This window comes from Chiloscyllium plagiosum, unplaced genomic scaffold, assembly GCF_037043375.1.
Source record: "Chiloscyllium plagiosum isolate Xiang-an unplaced genomic scaffold, Cpla_swu_hap1 HiC_scaffold_14, whole genome shotgun sequence".
In the NCBI taxonomy this organism is placed as follows: domain Eukaryota; kingdom Metazoa; phylum Chordata; class Chondrichthyes; order Orectolobiformes; family Hemiscylliidae; genus Chiloscyllium; species Chiloscyllium plagiosum.
Genome location: NW_028270152.1, coordinates 6,428,056 through 6,445,295, shown reverse-complemented (window position 1 = coordinate 6,445,295; position 17,240 = coordinate 6,428,056). Strand labels below are relative to the sequence as shown.

The 17,240-nt window shown below is 41.9% G+C and overlaps 1 protein-coding gene across 1 annotated transcript in view; it reads left to right on the top strand.

The window, feature by feature from the left end:
- The window catches only part of LOC122558798 (host cell factor 1-like), a 117,392-nt gene that overhangs the window by 41,643 nt on the left and 58,509 nt on the right, over positions 1–17,240 (top strand). Inside the window, exons 5-9 of the mRNA XM_043707576.2 lie at positions 726–810; positions 911–1,017; positions 8,040–8,219; positions 11,437–11,799; positions 14,456–14,628. Coding sequence (XP_043563511.1) covers positions 726–810; positions 911–1,017; positions 8,040–8,219; positions 11,437–11,799; positions 14,456–14,628 — 908 coding nt within the window. The remainder of the gene's footprint in view (positions 1–725; positions 811–910; positions 1,018–8,039; positions 8,220–11,436; positions 11,800–14,455; positions 14,629–17,240) is intronic.

Here is a 17,240-nt window from a genome sequence, read left to right as displayed (position 1 = left end):
TCTATGGTTACGCCATGTACTGAACTGTAGAAATTTGTTACTTGCTCCCACCAGTTAGTTAGATTTCTCCCTGCCCTGTCTGCTGTCAGTGCTTGCTGATCTATGTGTCTAATCTCCAGCACCTCATCAGATTGAATATATAAAGTGACTTTGTGCTGTAGTTTGGGAGAGGAGGAAGTCACTGTCAAGTTGGTCTTGATCTGTCCTAATGTACTGTACATGCATATGCGCATGTGTGGTTTCCAGAAGAAACTGCTGGTAGAGACCCACTTCCGTCCAAGTGGCTCCTAACCTATGTGTGGTAGCACTATTTTCTTTCCAGCTCCATTTACTCATTAAATTAATTCTCTAATTATCGGAGCTTTAAAGTTGGAGAATTTATTAACATTTTTTGAAAGTGAAAATTGGAAAGATGTTTCAATTGTAGGGTGATATACAACACAGAAGAAAGCTATTTGTCTTATCCTGAACCAGATCTTTGTAAGAGGCATGCAATCAGTTCTGTTTGGCCTGCTGTTTCTTCAAGTTGTCCTTCACCTCCCCACAAAACTCCCCCACCCATAATAAATAAATACATTTATTTATTTTTAAATGTTCTCTTTGAATCTCCGCAGGTTCTTTACGCAGTTACCAAAATAATGTTTTACATATTTATTTATTTACCAAATGCTTGTATTCTATCAGATTAACAAGTTTCTTGAATATGTTTTATTTGTATGATGCAGAGAGCTTAACGTGGAACAAACCAGAAGTTGCTGGAGTTCCACCACTGCCCCGAAGTCTACATTCTGCCACGATGATTGGGAGCAAGTGAGGATCTATTCTATGAAACATGTCAAATTCTTAAGAATTGCACTGCCAGTTATGCTCACAACACAGAGTTTTATTGTACAATTTGTTCCCATCCCAGAATGTATGTTTTTGGTGGCTGGGTCCCCCTTGTGCTGGAAGATGTCAAAGCTCCCACGCATGAGAAGGAGTGGAAATGCACAAATACTCTGGCATGTCTGGATCTGGGTACGATGTATTGCATTGTAACTATACCACTTATTAATGCTCTTTAATCATTGTCCTTATATTGTTTTATTAGTTGTAAATCGTCAGTGGAGCTTAGTAAGTGCCAAAGTCAGTATTTTGTATATTTGTCATTAAAAATTGATTGTAACTTGGGAATTCTGACAAACTATTGTGCTCTTGCAACTGAGAGTGAAGGAATCATGCAATATAAACCAGTCAACTTTGATCTTCTCTGTCATTTGAATCATGGATTGAGATTAATGTTATAAGCAATCGTATATATCTCTAATTTTTCAAAGGTATTATAGAGATGTACAGCGTGGAAACAGACCCTTCGGTATAACTCGTCTATGCCAGCCAGATAACCCAACCTAATCTAGTCCCACTTGCCAGCACTCAGCTGATATCCCTCAACCCTTCTTATTCATATACCTTTCCAGATGCCTTCTAAATGTTGCAATTGTACTAGCCTCCAACACTTCCTCTGGCAGCTCATTTCATATGTGTACCACCCTCTGCATGAAAAAGTTGCCCCTTTTTTATATCTTGCCTGTCTCACCCTAACCCTATGCCCTCCAGTTCTGCACTGTCCCACCCCAGGGAAAAGACTTTGTCTATTTATTCTATCCATGCCCCTCTTGATTTCATAAACCTTTATAAGATCACCCCTCAGCTGATCTCACCGAATGGCAGAACAGATTCAATGAGCCGAATGGCCTATTTCTGCTCTGTGTTATGGTCACACCATCTCACAGTCAACCACATGCTCACTATGCTTCAAATTTAAGGTTTTCCCTCTTGTTTAAATTCCTTCAGCACTATAACCTAGGTGACCTCTACAATTCTCAGATCTATCTGTCTGTGCCCCCCCCCCCCTCATTTGTTTTCACTCCACCACTGTGGCTGTCCCTTTAATCATCTAAATGCCATGCTCTAGAATTAACTTAAACCCCTCAGTCTCCCTTTTCTTACCCAAGATCTCTCTGACAAAGCTTTCACTCACAGTCTACCTCCGAACCCATTTTTGTCTGATTATGTGAAGCAGTGTGATAATTTTTCTGTAAATTAAAGTAAAAATTTAATTCAACGTCTAATTTGTTTTACTCCAAGAATACAAGTTGCAATATGTTGGAGATTGAAAAGAACATAGAACACTACAGAGCAGTACAGGTCCTTCAGTCTTCGATATTGTGCCAACCTGTGAAACCAATCTAAAGTCCAGCTAACCTATAGTCTTCCATTATCATCCATATGTTTATCCAATGGTCATTTAAATGCCTTTTTAATGTTGGCGAGTCTACTACTGTTGCAGGCAGGACATTCCATGCCCTTACTACTCTGAGTAAAGAACCTACCTCTGACATCTGTCCTATATCTATCACCCTTCAATTTAAAGTTATGTCCCCTTTTCCTCATCCGAGGAAAAAGGCTCTCATTTCTCCATCCTATGTAATCCTCTGATCATCTTGTATGCCTCTATTAAGTGTTACGACACTGGGTAAACCCTCCTGTTTAAATTAAAACCAGCAACACAGAAAAGATTTATCCCGTGCCATAATCTATAAAAATCTGAGTGGCCAAGAACTATTTAAAGTAAAAAGTAGCAACTTTATTTCTTAAAGTAAAGCAGAGAATAACAAACTAACCACTGTTTACAATTTATTCACTCTAACCTATCTTTTACCTTCCCTTCTATAATACTAGTCCAATAAAACTCCCAATTAAGATTTACAAAACCACACTTCTTATCTCAAACCAGGCAACTTTCGTGCTTCTATTCAGATCTTCTTGTGTCGTCTTATCGTTCTCTTAGGAATTTCTGCGTCACAGATTACCGATCGAAAAGGTACTTTGAAGAGAGCTATTTTTCAAGCATTCTGTTTACATACTGGGCTTGGCAGTTCTCCTCTCAACTGTTCAATTTTCCCCAGTCTTGTATCCCCAAATCATCGGATAGTCATTGGCTCTTAAGATTGTCAATATACTCAATTCAAATTGGATTGGAATTTGATATTTTGGGGGGTATAATTTAAGCTGCTTGGCTGAATTCGAATTTGTGTTTTTTGTCTCATAGCAACTCAGCGAGTGCTGTTTGTTCTTAATCAAATGTTACTTTGTAAATTCTGCAGCACTCAGTGTACCTTCAAAGAACACCCACATCTTCATAACATAAGTCACCTCTTAACCTTTCTCTTTCTAATGGAAACAGCTCAGGTCCCTCAGACCTTCTCTCCATACCAGGCAACATTCTGGTAAATCTCCTCTGCACCCTTTCCAATGCTTCCACATCCTTCCTATAATATGGCAACCAGATACTCCCAAGTGCAGCCACTCCAGAGTTTGTACAGTTGTAACATGACCTCATGGCTCTGAAACTCAATCCCTCTACCAATAACACACTGTAAGCCTTCTTAACAACATTATCAACCTGGGCGACAACTTTCAGGGATCTATGCACATGAACACCGAGATCTCTCTTGAGAGTGTGATGCTGGAAAAGGACAGCCAGGCAAGCAGCATCTAAGGAGCAGGATGATTGATGTTTCAGCATTAGTCCTTTATCAGGAATGAGGCTTGTGGACCAAGGGAGCTGAGAGATAAATGGAAGGGGGCTGGGGCTGGTTGACGGTAGCTGAGAGTGCGATCGGTAGATGAACGTGGTGGTGAAGGTGATAGGTCAGAGAGGAGGGTGGAAGGAAGATTGGCAGGTAGGGCAGGGCTAGAGGGCGGTGCCTAGTTGGAAATTTGGATCTGGGATAAGGTGGGGGGAGGAGAAATGGAATCCAAGGCAGAAGATAAGGTGTTCTTCCTCCAGGCGGCAGGTGGTAAAGGTTTGGCAAAGGTGGAGGCCCAGCACCTGCATGTCCTTGGGGGAGTAGGAGGGGGAATTAAAGTGTTCGGCCATGGGTTGGTGAGGTTGCTTCATGTGTGTGTCCCAGAAATGTTCTCTGAAGTGTTCCGCAAGAAGACGTCCTGTCTCCCCAACGTAGAGGAGACCACATCAGGAGCAATAGATACAGTAAATGGCTTGTATGGAAGTGCAGGTAAATCTCCGATGGATGTGGAAGGCCTCTTTGGGGCCTTGGATGGAGGTGAGGGGGGAAGTGTGGGCGAAGGTTTTGCAATTCTTGTGGTGGCAGGGGAAGGTGCCAGAAGGGGAAGGGAGGGTGGATTGGTTGGAGGGGGAGGTGTGGACCTGACGACAGAGTTACGGAGGGAATGGTCTTTACAGAACGCAGATAGTGGTGGGAGGGAACTATATCACTGGCAGTGGGGTCTGTTAGTAGGTGGTGGAAATTTCGGAGGATGACGCAATGTATCTGGAGGTTGGTGGAGTGTAAGGTGAGGACCAAGGGGGTTTTTTCCTTGTTGCGGTTGGATGGATGGGGTTCGAGGAGGTGTGGAAAGTGAATGAGATGCGCTGGAGGGCATCATCAACCACATGGGAGGGGAAATTGCAGTCTTTGAAGAAGGAGGCCATTTGGTATGTTCTGTGGTGGAATTGGTCCTCCTGGGGGCAGACTCAGAAGAATTAGGAATAAGGGATAACATTTTGACAAGAGGCAGGGTGGGAGGAGTGTAGTCGAGGTAGCTGTGGGAGTCGGTAGGTTTTTAGAAGATGTCCATGTTGAGTCAGTCACGTTGATGGAAATGGGGAGGGATAGTCCAGGCGAACTTAAGGTCAGGGTGGAATGTGTTCGTGAAGTCTGTGAACTGTTTGACCTCCTCATGGGAGCACGAGGTGGCGCCAATACAGTCAACAATACAGTAGAGGAAAATGTAGGGAATGGTGCCATTGTAGCTGTGAAAGATGAATTGTTCCACATACCCAACTAAGAGATAAGCAAAGTTCCAAGAACATCTCCGGGACACGCACGCGAAGCAACCCCACTGCCCTGTGGCCGAACACTTTAACTCTTCCCTTCCACTCCCCCAAGGACATGCAGGTCCTGGCCCCCTCCATCATGCAACAACCTGCAACATCCTTCCACACTTTCCTTAACTCCACTGACTTTCGTGTCATCCACATTTACTGACTCATCCTTCTAAGCCCTCATCCAAGTCATTAATAAAAATGACAAACAGCAGTGGACCCAAAACTGAACCTTGCAGTACACTACTAGTAACTGAACTCCAGGATGAATATTTTCTATCAACCACCACCCTCTGTCTTCTTTCAGTTAGCCAACTTCTGAACGAAACTGCTAAATCACCCTCAATCCCATGCCTCTGTATTTTGTGCAATAGCCTACCGTGGGAAACTTTATCAAATGCTTTACTGAAATCCATATACACCATATCAACCACTGTACTCCCATCCACCTGTTTGGTCACCTGAGGTTTGTGAAGCACGACCTACCCTTCACAAAACCATATCAACTATCCGTAATCAAATTATTCCTTTCTAGATGATTATAAATCCTAGCTCTTATAATCCTTTCCAAAACTTTGCCCGCAACAGAAATAAGGCTTACTAGTCTATACCTACCAGGATTGTCTCTAACCACCTCCTTGAACAAGGGGACAACACTTGCTATCCTCCAGTCTTCTGGCACAATTCCTGTAGACAATGATGACATAAAGATCAAAGCCAAAGGCTCTGCAATCTCCTCCCTCGCTTCCCAGAGAATCCTAGGATAAATCCCATCCGAACAAGGGGAATTATTTATTTTCACACTTTCTAGAATTGCTAACACCTCCTTATGACCCTCAGTCCCATCGAGTCTAATAGCCTGTACTTTAGTATTCTCCTTGACAACATTGACTTTTTCTTGTGTGAATACTGATGAAAAATATTCATTTAGCGCCTCTCCTATCTCTTCGGACTCCGCGTACAATTTCCCACTACTGTCCTTGACTGGTCCTAAGCTTCATTCCTGATGAAGGGCTGATGCCCGAAACATCAATTCTCCTGTTCCTCTGATGCTGCCTGACCTGTGCTTTTCCAGCACTACGCTCTCGACCCAAAGCTTACCCTAGTCATTCTTTTATTCCTGACATACCTATAGAAAGCTTCAGGGTTTTCCTTAATCCTACCTGACAAAGACTTCTCATGTCCCCTCCTGGCTCTTCTTAGCTGTCTCTTTAGGTCCTTCCTGGCTAACTTGTAACTCTCAAGTGCCCCAACTGAGCCTTCACGTCTCATCTTTATATAAGTCTCCTGCTTCCTCTAGACGAGAGATTCAACTTCTTTAGTAAACCACGGTTCCCTCACTCAACCACTTTCTGCCTGCCTGACAAGTACATATCAAGGACACGCAGCAGCTGTTCCTTAAACAAGCTGAATATTTCAATTGTGCCCATCCCCTGCAGCTTCCTTCACCAACCCATGCATCCTATATCTTGCCTAATCGCAACATAATTGCCTTTCCCCCAGCTATAACTCTTGCCCAGCAGTATATACCTATCCCTTTCCGTCACTAATATAAACATAACTGAATTGTGGTCACTAGCACTTAAGTTCTCTCCCACTTCCAAATCTAACATCTGGCCTGGTTCATTACCCAGTACCAAATTTAGTGTGGTCTTGCCTCTTATTGGCCTATCTACATTCTGTGTCAGGAAACCATCCTGCACACATTGGACAAAAACTGACCCCCTCAAGTACTCAAACTATAGCGTTTCCCGTCAATATTTGGAAAGTTAAAATCCCCCATAACCAACTACCTTGTTACTTTGGCTCCCATCCAGAATCGTCTTTGCAATCCTTTCCTCTACATATCTGGAACTATTTGGAGGCCTGTAGAAAACTCCCAACAGGATGACCTCTCCTTTCCTGTTTCTAACCTTAGCCCATACTACCTCAGTAGATGAATCCTCAAACATCCTTTCTGCCACCGTAATACTGTCCTTGACTAAGAATGCCACACCTCCCCCTCTTTTACCACTTTCCCTGATCTTAGTGAAACATCTAAACCCTGGATCCTGCAACAACCATTCCTGTCCCTTCTCTGTCCATGTCTCTGAGATGGCCACAACATTGAAGTCCCAGGTGCCAACCCTTGCTGCAAGTTCACCACCTTATTCCGGAAGCTCCTGGTGTTTAAGTAACACACTTCAAACCACGTTCCTGTCTGCCAGTACGCTCCTACGACCTTGAAACCTTATTCATGACCTCACTACTCTCAACCCCCTGTACATTGGAGTAACAATTCAGGTTCTCATCTCCTGCTGAATTAGTTAATACTCTCTCCAAGAGCATAAGCAAATTTTCCCTCAGGATATTGGTGTCCCTCTGGTTCAGGTATCGACCATCCTGAATAGCTTCACCTTTGGGAGCAGGGCGGTGCTGGGTGAGATTAGAAACTTTTTTTTTTAATGAATCCTCATTCCCTTTCCTTTATTTCTCCAATGAAATGTCTGCATTGTGGTCACTAACACCAGTGCTTCACCGGAGGCTCACTGATTATGTTACCTAGTGTGGTGACGAAACATCTGAAAACGGACCTTCCAGCTCAGTGAGAAAGCTTACATCCAGGACCTCCACCTGAGCTATAAATCTTCTCAAAAGTTGCTAACATCCTGGAGTCCTTTGTAGTCATACCTGTCAGAAATGGCAGAGTTTCTTCCCTAAAGTTATGTATGAACCAGATGGGGTTTTTACAAACTTTGTTGATTTTGTGATCACCATTATTGAGGCTACCTTCAAGTTCATACTTACAGAAATTGCTGGAAAAACTCAGTGGATCTGGCAGCATCTGTGAAGAGAAATCAGCGTTTCAGGTTGAGTGACCCTTCCTCAGAATTGATTAACTCCTCAGAAGTTAATGAATTGAACTTAATGAATTTGCACTACCTGCTGTGGTGGGATTTGAACTCCTGTCCCCACAGCATTAATTTGGGCCTGCAGTTTACTAGTTCTTTACCATCACCTTAGATCATTGCCACCTCTCTCTCTTCTTCCGCCCCCCACCCCACCCCAATAACAACTTGGACAACATGACATATTGACATGTGAATGTGTTTTCTGCACCAACATGCCTTCAAGAGCCTATTGATCTCCCATTTCTTTGTTGAACTAGAAACAATGACTTGGACTCAGATCTCCACAGAATCATTTGAAGATAGTATTCCTCGTGCAAGAGCTGGTCACTGTTCAGTTTCCATAAGTACACGGCTGTACGTGTGGAGTGGGCGAGATGGCTACAGGAAAGCTTGGAACAATCAAGTCTGTTGTAAAGACCTGTGGTATCTTGAAACAGGTAAGTGTATTTTAGGGAAATCTATTTACAGTGCTATACCTAAAAGTACATGTTAGAAAAGATGAAAATATGGAAGAGAAGATTGAAAAGGTATTTTAGAGATCCCATTGAGAGCTTAAGACTATATTAGTGTGCTAACCAACATTCATTCTTGAACCAACTATGTTAAAGCAGGTTACCTGATCACTGTCACATTACTAATTTTGATCCTTTGCATGCGTTTTGACTGTTCTATGATGACAATTGTGTCATGACCCATTTGGGAAAGTGTGCTGATTTTAGCATCCAACTACTCTTTTGGTCATCACAAAAGTTAAAAGTCCACAATTTGCCCACCTTGTGGAGTAAGTTTTACAGAAAATGCTGACCAGGGTTCTGTACTTAACATGAATTAGTATTTGGTGCAAAGTAGTAATTTTAACCACAGGATATACATGAATATATATGAAGTGTCAAAATGTAACTTTAAGAAGGGGTTAGAGTTTTAGTTAGTAAACCCCAACACATGCATGCAATCAGACACAAACTGTCTGTTTGTGTCTGATTGCATGCATGTGTTGGGGTTTATAAGCATGGATGGAGGAAACGTACTGGGCAAACACAGCTCAATAGCTCCAACACACGGATTTGATGAGGTGTTCCTTATGTTGCTTCTAAGTCCTTCTGATCTCCAGTCTCCTTATTTTCAACTTCTTTAATTTTTTTAAGTCACGGGGTGTTTGCCACACCAATTGTTCTCTTTTTCCAGAATCGAGTTAGATGTAACAATTCCAACAAATGGTGGGGGAGGATAGCTAGCTTTCTTTTAGGTTTCTCGTTATGTTACTGCAGAGGGAAAGAGACCTATTTCTTTTTGCAGTCTGGAGGTTTCTGGTGTACTATTCACACACAAACTGGCTTCCACAACTGGTCCTGATTGCATAACTAAATCATCTCTGTCTATGGAAGAAGCTTGCTCTGTGCCTACACTCATGTGAGAGCAATATAAGATTATGGAGGACTTAGCGTGAATAGAAAATAACTATTTCCCTCCGTTGGAGGGTCAGTAAACATAATTTTAAAGTGAGCGACAGGAAATTTAGAGGGAACTTGAAGAAAAAATATTTTTACTCAAAGGGTGGTGGTGGTATGGAATGCACTGCCTGGGAGGATAGAACATAGAAGAATACAGCGCAGTACAGGCCCTTCGGCCCTCGATGTTGCGCCGATCCAAGCCCACCTAACCTACACTAGCCCACTATCCTCCATATGCCTATCCAATGCCCGCTTAAATGCCCATAATGAGGGAGAGTCCACCACTGCTACTGGCAGGGCATTCCATGAACTCACGACTCGCTGAGTAAAGAACCTACCCCTAACATCTGTCCTATACCTACCCCCCCTTAATTTAAAGCTATGCCCCTTGTAATAGCGGATAGTTGAGGTGGGCAACCTCACAACCTTTTCAAAAGTACTTGAGTGAGCATTTGAAGTGTCATAGCATTCAATGGGCCTACTGCTGGAAAGTGGGACTGGTATAGCACGTAGTACAGACTTAATGGGCCTAAGGGTCTCTTCTGTACTGTATGATTCTAAAAAGGTGTAGTTTTCACAGTGGCTAGACTTGAGTGGCTGTGCAATGCTTTGAGAAATTCTGAAGTTGTGAAATGGACTATATGGTTTCAAGTTCTTGCCTTTTATAAAAATGATGAAGTAGAGCTAAAGCGTATGATGGTGCTGTCACTTTAAAAATATTATTTTATCCTGGGTTTTTGTTTGGGAGAGGTTGTAAAGGCAGAAGTGCAGAAGTCTAGGGAGCTAGAAAGATAAAACAATCTAACAATGGAAGGGGAGGGCCAGTTCTCCCAGTTCAGGGCTCTCTAGTTTTTTTTTAACTGTAACAGTCACAAGATGTTGAAGTGCCAAAGAGTTGCAAGTTTCAGTAGATGATTCCTAATTGACTCCCCCTGAAATCTCTCTGGACGTTGTTCCCTCCTGCCTGTAAGAATCTGTCTTTGAATTTACTTTTTTGGTAAGGGGTGTGTTTATGGGATATTACAATGTTGGAACAGTTAATTAGTTAAGATGCAGTATCGAGTTGGTTAAGTTATCCCATAGTTATGTTATTCTTTCTTTTGTTCATTTTTCAATTCTGTTTTGATAAAGCTAAGTGGTTTGACTGAACACCCACTTCACACCTACCTTTAAAATAACAAAAAGTTAGGGTCTAGGCTACCTTAAAATAACTTCAGAGGCCTGGTCCATAACAAGCTCTACAAATTATTGATTACACCATAATTATGAGAGAGACCAGTTTTAGACCTCTATTTCAATTAAACTGCCAAGGTACAAAGATGGTGCTAAGGATAGGATTGAGTGGCATTTAGTTAAAATGGAAAAACTAGACTGAACCATGAATGTAAAAAAGAACTGATAGAAATGTTCAAAATTTATAAGGGTTTTGATGAGTTAAGGGGGTTGGGGATAGCTGATTTACATTATTCAGGGATTACATTTGAGTGCATCACCAAAAGAACAAAGGGTTAGGAGGTGGTATTAGATTGTTAGGAAATGGAGGGCCTTACCTGAAAAACTGTCAAATTAATCCATAGCAGCTTTTGAGGAGTATTGGTTAAATGCTTGGAAATGATTGAACTGCTCTAAATAAGAAGTGTTTTGAAAGATGGTACATACTCTGGGTAGGCAAATGGTCTCCTTACATAACATTCTAAGCAAGAAATCATCACTGTAGATCAAGACACTTGGGAGTAAGTTATTGATGCTGAAAAATGTGTTGCTGTAAAAGCGCAGCAGGTCAGGCAGCATCCAAGGAGCAGGAGAATCGACGTTTCGGGCATAAGCCCTTCTTCAGGAATGACTGAAGAAGGGCTTATGCCCAAAACGTCGATTCTCCTGCTCCTTGGATGCTGCCTGACCTGCTGCACTTTTCCAGCAACACATTTTTCAGCTCTGATCTCCAGCATCTGCAGTCCTCACTTTCTCCTAGTAAGTTATTGATTCACATTTTGCAAGTCCAATGACAGGAAACATCATTTGGTATTGACAGCAATACATGAAAAGATAGTGGACTCAAAAACTCTAAAGCAGCATACTGTTTTGGGTGGAAGGGTGAGCTAGATTGATCAAATGGCCCATGCATCTTAACTACTATCTTATCTCCCATTCTAACTGTACCTACTTCTAGGGAAAATAAACTTTCCATTTTTTTTCTTCATAGAAAAGCCGCCTGCTCCTGGCAAAGTCCAACTGGTTCGAGCAAGTACCAACTCACTTGAGGTCAGCTGGGGGTTGGTCTCCACTGCCGACAGCTACCTGCTTCAGCTTCAGAAATACGATGTTCCAACGGTCACTGCTGCTGTTACTCCTTTGCCAAGCTCTGCAGTTGCGGGCATCCGGCCATCCTGTAGTCCCGCTCCTGCGGCAGCAGCATCAGTATCACCTTCTCCAGTACAATCAGGAGTCCGCTTTGTTACACAGACGACCCCTGCTGTGGGAACACAGGCTGCATCCCTAACCACCAGTGCAACATCGCCTTCTGTAGTCCGGATTCCCATGGCTGCAGCTTCTCCACGTGGGCCAGGTAAGATACTTCTAACTTTATTTGGTAGAAAAAAGCACTAGTGGAATCTTTGTACATGTTAAAGTCACCCTTAGTCGCAGAGGCCTGCTCTCACATTGGAGAGACAACTGGTGGTACATAACTCGAGGGTCACTGCGTCTCCAGTGAAAGGCGAGGACGAGAAAGTGGACCGTTCATGGTGACCTCAGTTGGTATGGGAAGTGGACCCTTCATGGTGACAACACTTTTTGTATCGCACGATAGGCATTCAGTCCAGCCAAATGAACTCACTCACCTTTGTGCACGTGTATGATGATGTGCAAGAGTTGCATTTTCTGACACACAGCAGTGAATTTAAAATACTTGTTATTAGTGTGTAAGGAACTAAGCTATTCCTAGCGTAGATGTACAAATTGTTGTAACGCTAGTGAAAATGGCATTGTGCCTTCATGCTCACCCATGTGTTTCTAGAAATTTCTATAATTGTACTGTTTAAAGCAAATTAACTCCCCACAGAGAATGTGTGGACTGGCATTTCAATTATTTGTTTCAAATCTATTAAATCCTGAGAAAGTATTGAAGCCGGCATCTCAATGTTTCCTTAGTGCCTTTTAACACTCCCTTAATCCTTAATATTTTTCTTCTCTAACTTGACTGTAATTCACCTGAATTCTTTGTCATTGTTTGCTGTTTCTTTAAATTGTATTGGGTTAAAGAGGTTGACTGTTGGCTCATTGCTCATCAAAGTCGGTGTTGCACTTCCACTTCTACCAATCCATGGCACAACCATTTTTAAAGCTGATGGTTGAGAATGGAAGCATCTTGACAAAAAAGATACATGACCCCACTCAACAAATTCTAGTCAATGTTCTTACTGACAGGAGCAATGTGCTGATTATCAAGCCCTAATACTGTTCCAATCACACCATTGGTATGAATGTGTTGGTTCCGTTACCAAATTGGCAATTGATTCTCTTGTACCACTAATCAGAATAAAAGAAACATTCCCCAGACTACTTTAGTAAACTCCCTAAATAAAACTTACTATTTAAAGCAAAAGCAGAAATTATGCTAGAGAAACTCAGTAGGTCATCTTGGACCTGAAAGGTTAACTCTGCTTTCTCTTCACACGGTGGCACAGTGACTCAGTGGTGAGCACTGCTACCTCTCAACACCAGGAGCCCAGGTTCAATTCCACCCTTGGGTGACTCTGTGGAGTTTGCACATTCTCCCCGTGTCTGCGTGGGTTTCCTCTGGGTGCTCCAGTTTCCTCCCGCAGTCCAAAGATATGCAGAGGTTTGTAGAAGTCTCTGAGCAGTCAGAGCTGGAAAGAGTGGGTTGAATCAGAAATCTTCAAGTTAAAATGGGAATGATGCTTCACTGTGATTGAGTATCTGTGTAAAGGGAAAAAGATTTGAATTTTTCTTTTCTTTTTGCTATTTATGTTAAGATTTTTTTAATTGTTAATGTTTTTATTATCATATTTATATGGTGTGTATGGAGCTGTTTTAGTTTTCTTTTTATGTAATAGCCTCTGTCCTTTTGTTAAAAGAACATGGCCAAATCGGTATGAATATATAACCACGATAGTAACTAAACTGCAAAAATAAAGCTCTTGTCTTATCAAACCAGGTATCACTCTGAGATCTGACTTGTCCAATATTGCCTTCAGGTGTGATCATAACAGTGATATAGAGCAATACAGACCAGAAGTTTAACTGAACACGGTCAAAAGAAACCCTTGGGCACTGAGTGCCATCAGAGATGGAACATGTTTCCCGCAGTTTTTAATGAACAGGAATTCACCTGGAGGTCCCTGAACCATTAGCAATAATAATGGGCCATCAGACGTCTTTATTGCTTTCTATTTGTAGAACCTTGCTAAAATGTGTATTTGCTCACAGATCAACAGTGATTACACCCTAGAGATAATCCATTCATGAGAAGTGCTTTGGGACATCTTAAGGATATGATGATGCTACAAAAATGAGGCATTGTTCTCTTTTCCCTTATCTCCAACCTTTACCTCTAACTCAAATTAGTGAAAATACGTAACCTTAGATTTATGCAGAATAATGGCAAAGCTAACAAAACATTTCATAAGGATTGGAAAGTTCCGTGTGTTTCCCCAAGAGATTTGCGAGGTTAAAATGCAACAAAGTGTCAGCTGTGGTTCAAAAGCAGTTCTTAAATCAGAGTGCAACATTTAAGATGAACGTGCCAGTGTACTACTGGGGGATAGCTCCACTGTCCCAAGATGCCACTTACACAAGACATCTCATAAGTCTTCTCAGAGGAGCAGCGAGTCCTTATCAATGTACTGATCAATTTAAGCCTAAATCGAGAAAAGAAATGGTCTGATTGTGATCGTATTGCTGTCTGTGGAGATTAGATTAGATTACTTACAGTGTGGAAACAGGCCCTTCGGCCCAACAAGTCCACACCGACCCACTGAAGCGCAACCCACCCAGACCCATTCCCCTACATTTACCCCTATGCTGTGAGCAAATTGACTTCTACGTTACAGCTACGTCATCAATTCCAACCAGTACCTCATTAACTGCAGAATGCTTTAGGATGTTCTTGAGCATACAAAAGCACAATAAAAATACATGTCTTTCACTTTTGAGGCTAACTGGTTTCTTTGGACTGACATTTAATTGATCTCTCAACATAGCCTCACCGATGATCAGAGCCACAACAGGGCAGCCAGTGGTTGCGTCAGCAGCTTCAGCACCCCTCATCACTGTACAACGGCAAGCTGCACCTCAGGGCAAAACACCCAATACTGTGGCAGCCCTTCCACCAGGTGTTCGCATGGTGATGCCAGCACAGACTACAGCAGGGACTGTAAGTTTTGTGTTGTGGTTTTTGAAGAGTAAAGTCTTCAGTGAACTGTTTTGCAGGTGCAGAATTATATATTATCTCTTATGTTTGTCTCCAAAGCTCTAATTTCTAGTCAAACTCTTCAGCGTGGGTAACTGCTGATGCAACTTAAATTAATCAGGATACTAACTCCAGCTGCCACTTTATATAAACAAAGCTTTTGGTTTAATGGTCAACATTTTAGGCTGTGTAATTTTTATTTTGCAACGCAAATGTGGTAGTGGTTTCTTGGAACATTACACCAGAAAAATGTTTTGTGGATATTTCAGTAAACCATTAATCTGAGAATTTTGCATGTACTCAAAGTCCCTGCCCTGTTCTCCATTCAATTGACAGATATTAATTTGTAAATTTAGCCTGGGTGAGGCAAAGGGGAAGAAAATCAAGCAGCATACACATCATTGCTTACTATCTAATAATTGTTACAAGAATGAAAAAGGAATGTTGGAGGAAGTAATCAGCATGTTATTCAGCATCTCCGTAGGAAGTGGACCAAATGGTCCTGTTTCCATGTTGTACAGCTCTATGACTCAACAACTCTATAAAAAGTTACAAATTTGTTCTGAATTGATGACCTTTCATCAAACCTGGAAGATTTTAGGTTTTAAATAGAAACACATAGAGGTAATGGCAGGAGATAATGGGAAAAGCCTGTGACAGGATAGAGGACAGAAGCGATTAAATGACAAAAGGGATGATGGAATAAGGTTGGGGAAAGGGTGACAATGAGACAAGTATAAAGCAAAACGTGGATCCAGACCAGATCAGTTAAAACTGAATAACAGTGGCCAATGGAGGGAGAACTTGTGGGTAGCACTTAGCCTTATCAAGTGAGTTTAGGCAAAGGGCTATTGCCTGGGAATGGTGGATGATGAGCTGGTAGACCTCTGATATACACTACTGACTGTATACCAATGAGCCCCTCTGACTAAGAAAATGGGAGCAGTTATTAAAATAATCTTGTATTAGAAATGTAGATGTGTATGAATGACAGGCTATATCTTGCGGGCTTATCTTTTATTCTTTCATGGAGCATTCCTGTCGTTAGCATTTGTGACCTATTGCTAATTGCCCTTAGACCAAGTGATTTGGTGGGATGCCATTTCAGAGAGCAGTTGAGGGTCAGTTAAGTTGCTGTGGTTCTGGAGTTGCATGTGGCCAGGCCAGGTAAGGACTGTACATTTCCTTCCTGAAAGATTGTGAGTAACTAATGTTTTTTTTTATGACAATTGATCATAGAACATCAGTTATAGAATCTCAGAATTTTTACAGTGCATTATGTTTGCATTTGCTGCCTGAATGAGCAATTCACTTAGTGCCATTCTCCTGTTTTCTCCCCAAATCTCTGCATGTTCTTTCTTTCTTGGATGACAGTCTGGTTTCCTTTTAGAATATTACAATTGAGCTGCACATTTAGGTAGTGCATTGCAGGCTTAACCATTTTAGTATGAAAAAGTGTTTTCCTGATGTCACTTTTTTGTTTGCTGCTTGCACCGGTTACTTAAATCTATGCCTCATCCTCTTTATTAGTGGGAGCAATTTCTCCCCATCTACTCTGTTCATTGTTTTGAATAATTCCATCAAATCTCCTGTCAAATTCATTCTCTTCAGCGTAAATAGTCCTAATGTCAAGTGACCTTTCTGCTCTTGTACTTTATCCCCCTATTGATAAAGCTATTTTAAAGATACTGTATGCTTTATTAATCGCTTTCTCAACCTGTCTTGCTACTTTCAATGACTTGTGCACACATACACCCAGGTCCCTGTGCTCCTCAAAAGTTGTAAACTTCATTTAAAATTGTGTGTCCATGTTCTTACTACCAAAATGATGTACTTCATATTTCTCCACATTGAACTTCATCTGCCACCTGTCTGCCAACTCCACCAACTTGACTGTTCTGAAATTCTATGCCATCATTCAAGATTCATATCAAGGACAGCACGGTGGCTCTGTGATTAGCACTGCTGCCTCACGACGCTGAGGACCCAGATTTGATTCCAGCCTTGGGGTGACTGTCTGTGTGGAGTTTGCACATTTTCCCCGTGTCTGCGTGGGTTTCCTCCAGGTGCTCCAGTTTCCTCCCACAGTCCAAAGATGTGCAGGTCAGGTGAATTGGCCATGCTAAATTCCCATAGTGTTAGGTGCATTAGTTAGTGGGAAATGCATCTGGGTGGGTTACTCTTCGAAGGGTTGGTATGGACTTGATGGGCCGAAGGGCCTGTTTCCACACTGTAGAGAATCTAATCTAATACAACAGGCCATCGTTAGTCAGAGTAGCTTTTGGTTTCAGATTTTATTAATTAATCATCCTTAAATTCCACCTGTGGTATGATTTGATCTCATGTCCCCAGAGTCTTAACCTGGGACTCTGGATTACTATTCCAGTTACATTACCCTACACTGTCTCCTCAACTGTGATGGCCTTCTGAACTGGTAACCAGCTAAAACTCCTATGATGCCTGTGCAAGTTCTTCGAAAGATCTGGCAATTAATCCCACTTCTGTTCCCTTTCCCTATAGGTCTACTCATTTTTTTTCCCCTTCAGGTATTTATCCCTTTTAAATGTTGTTACTGT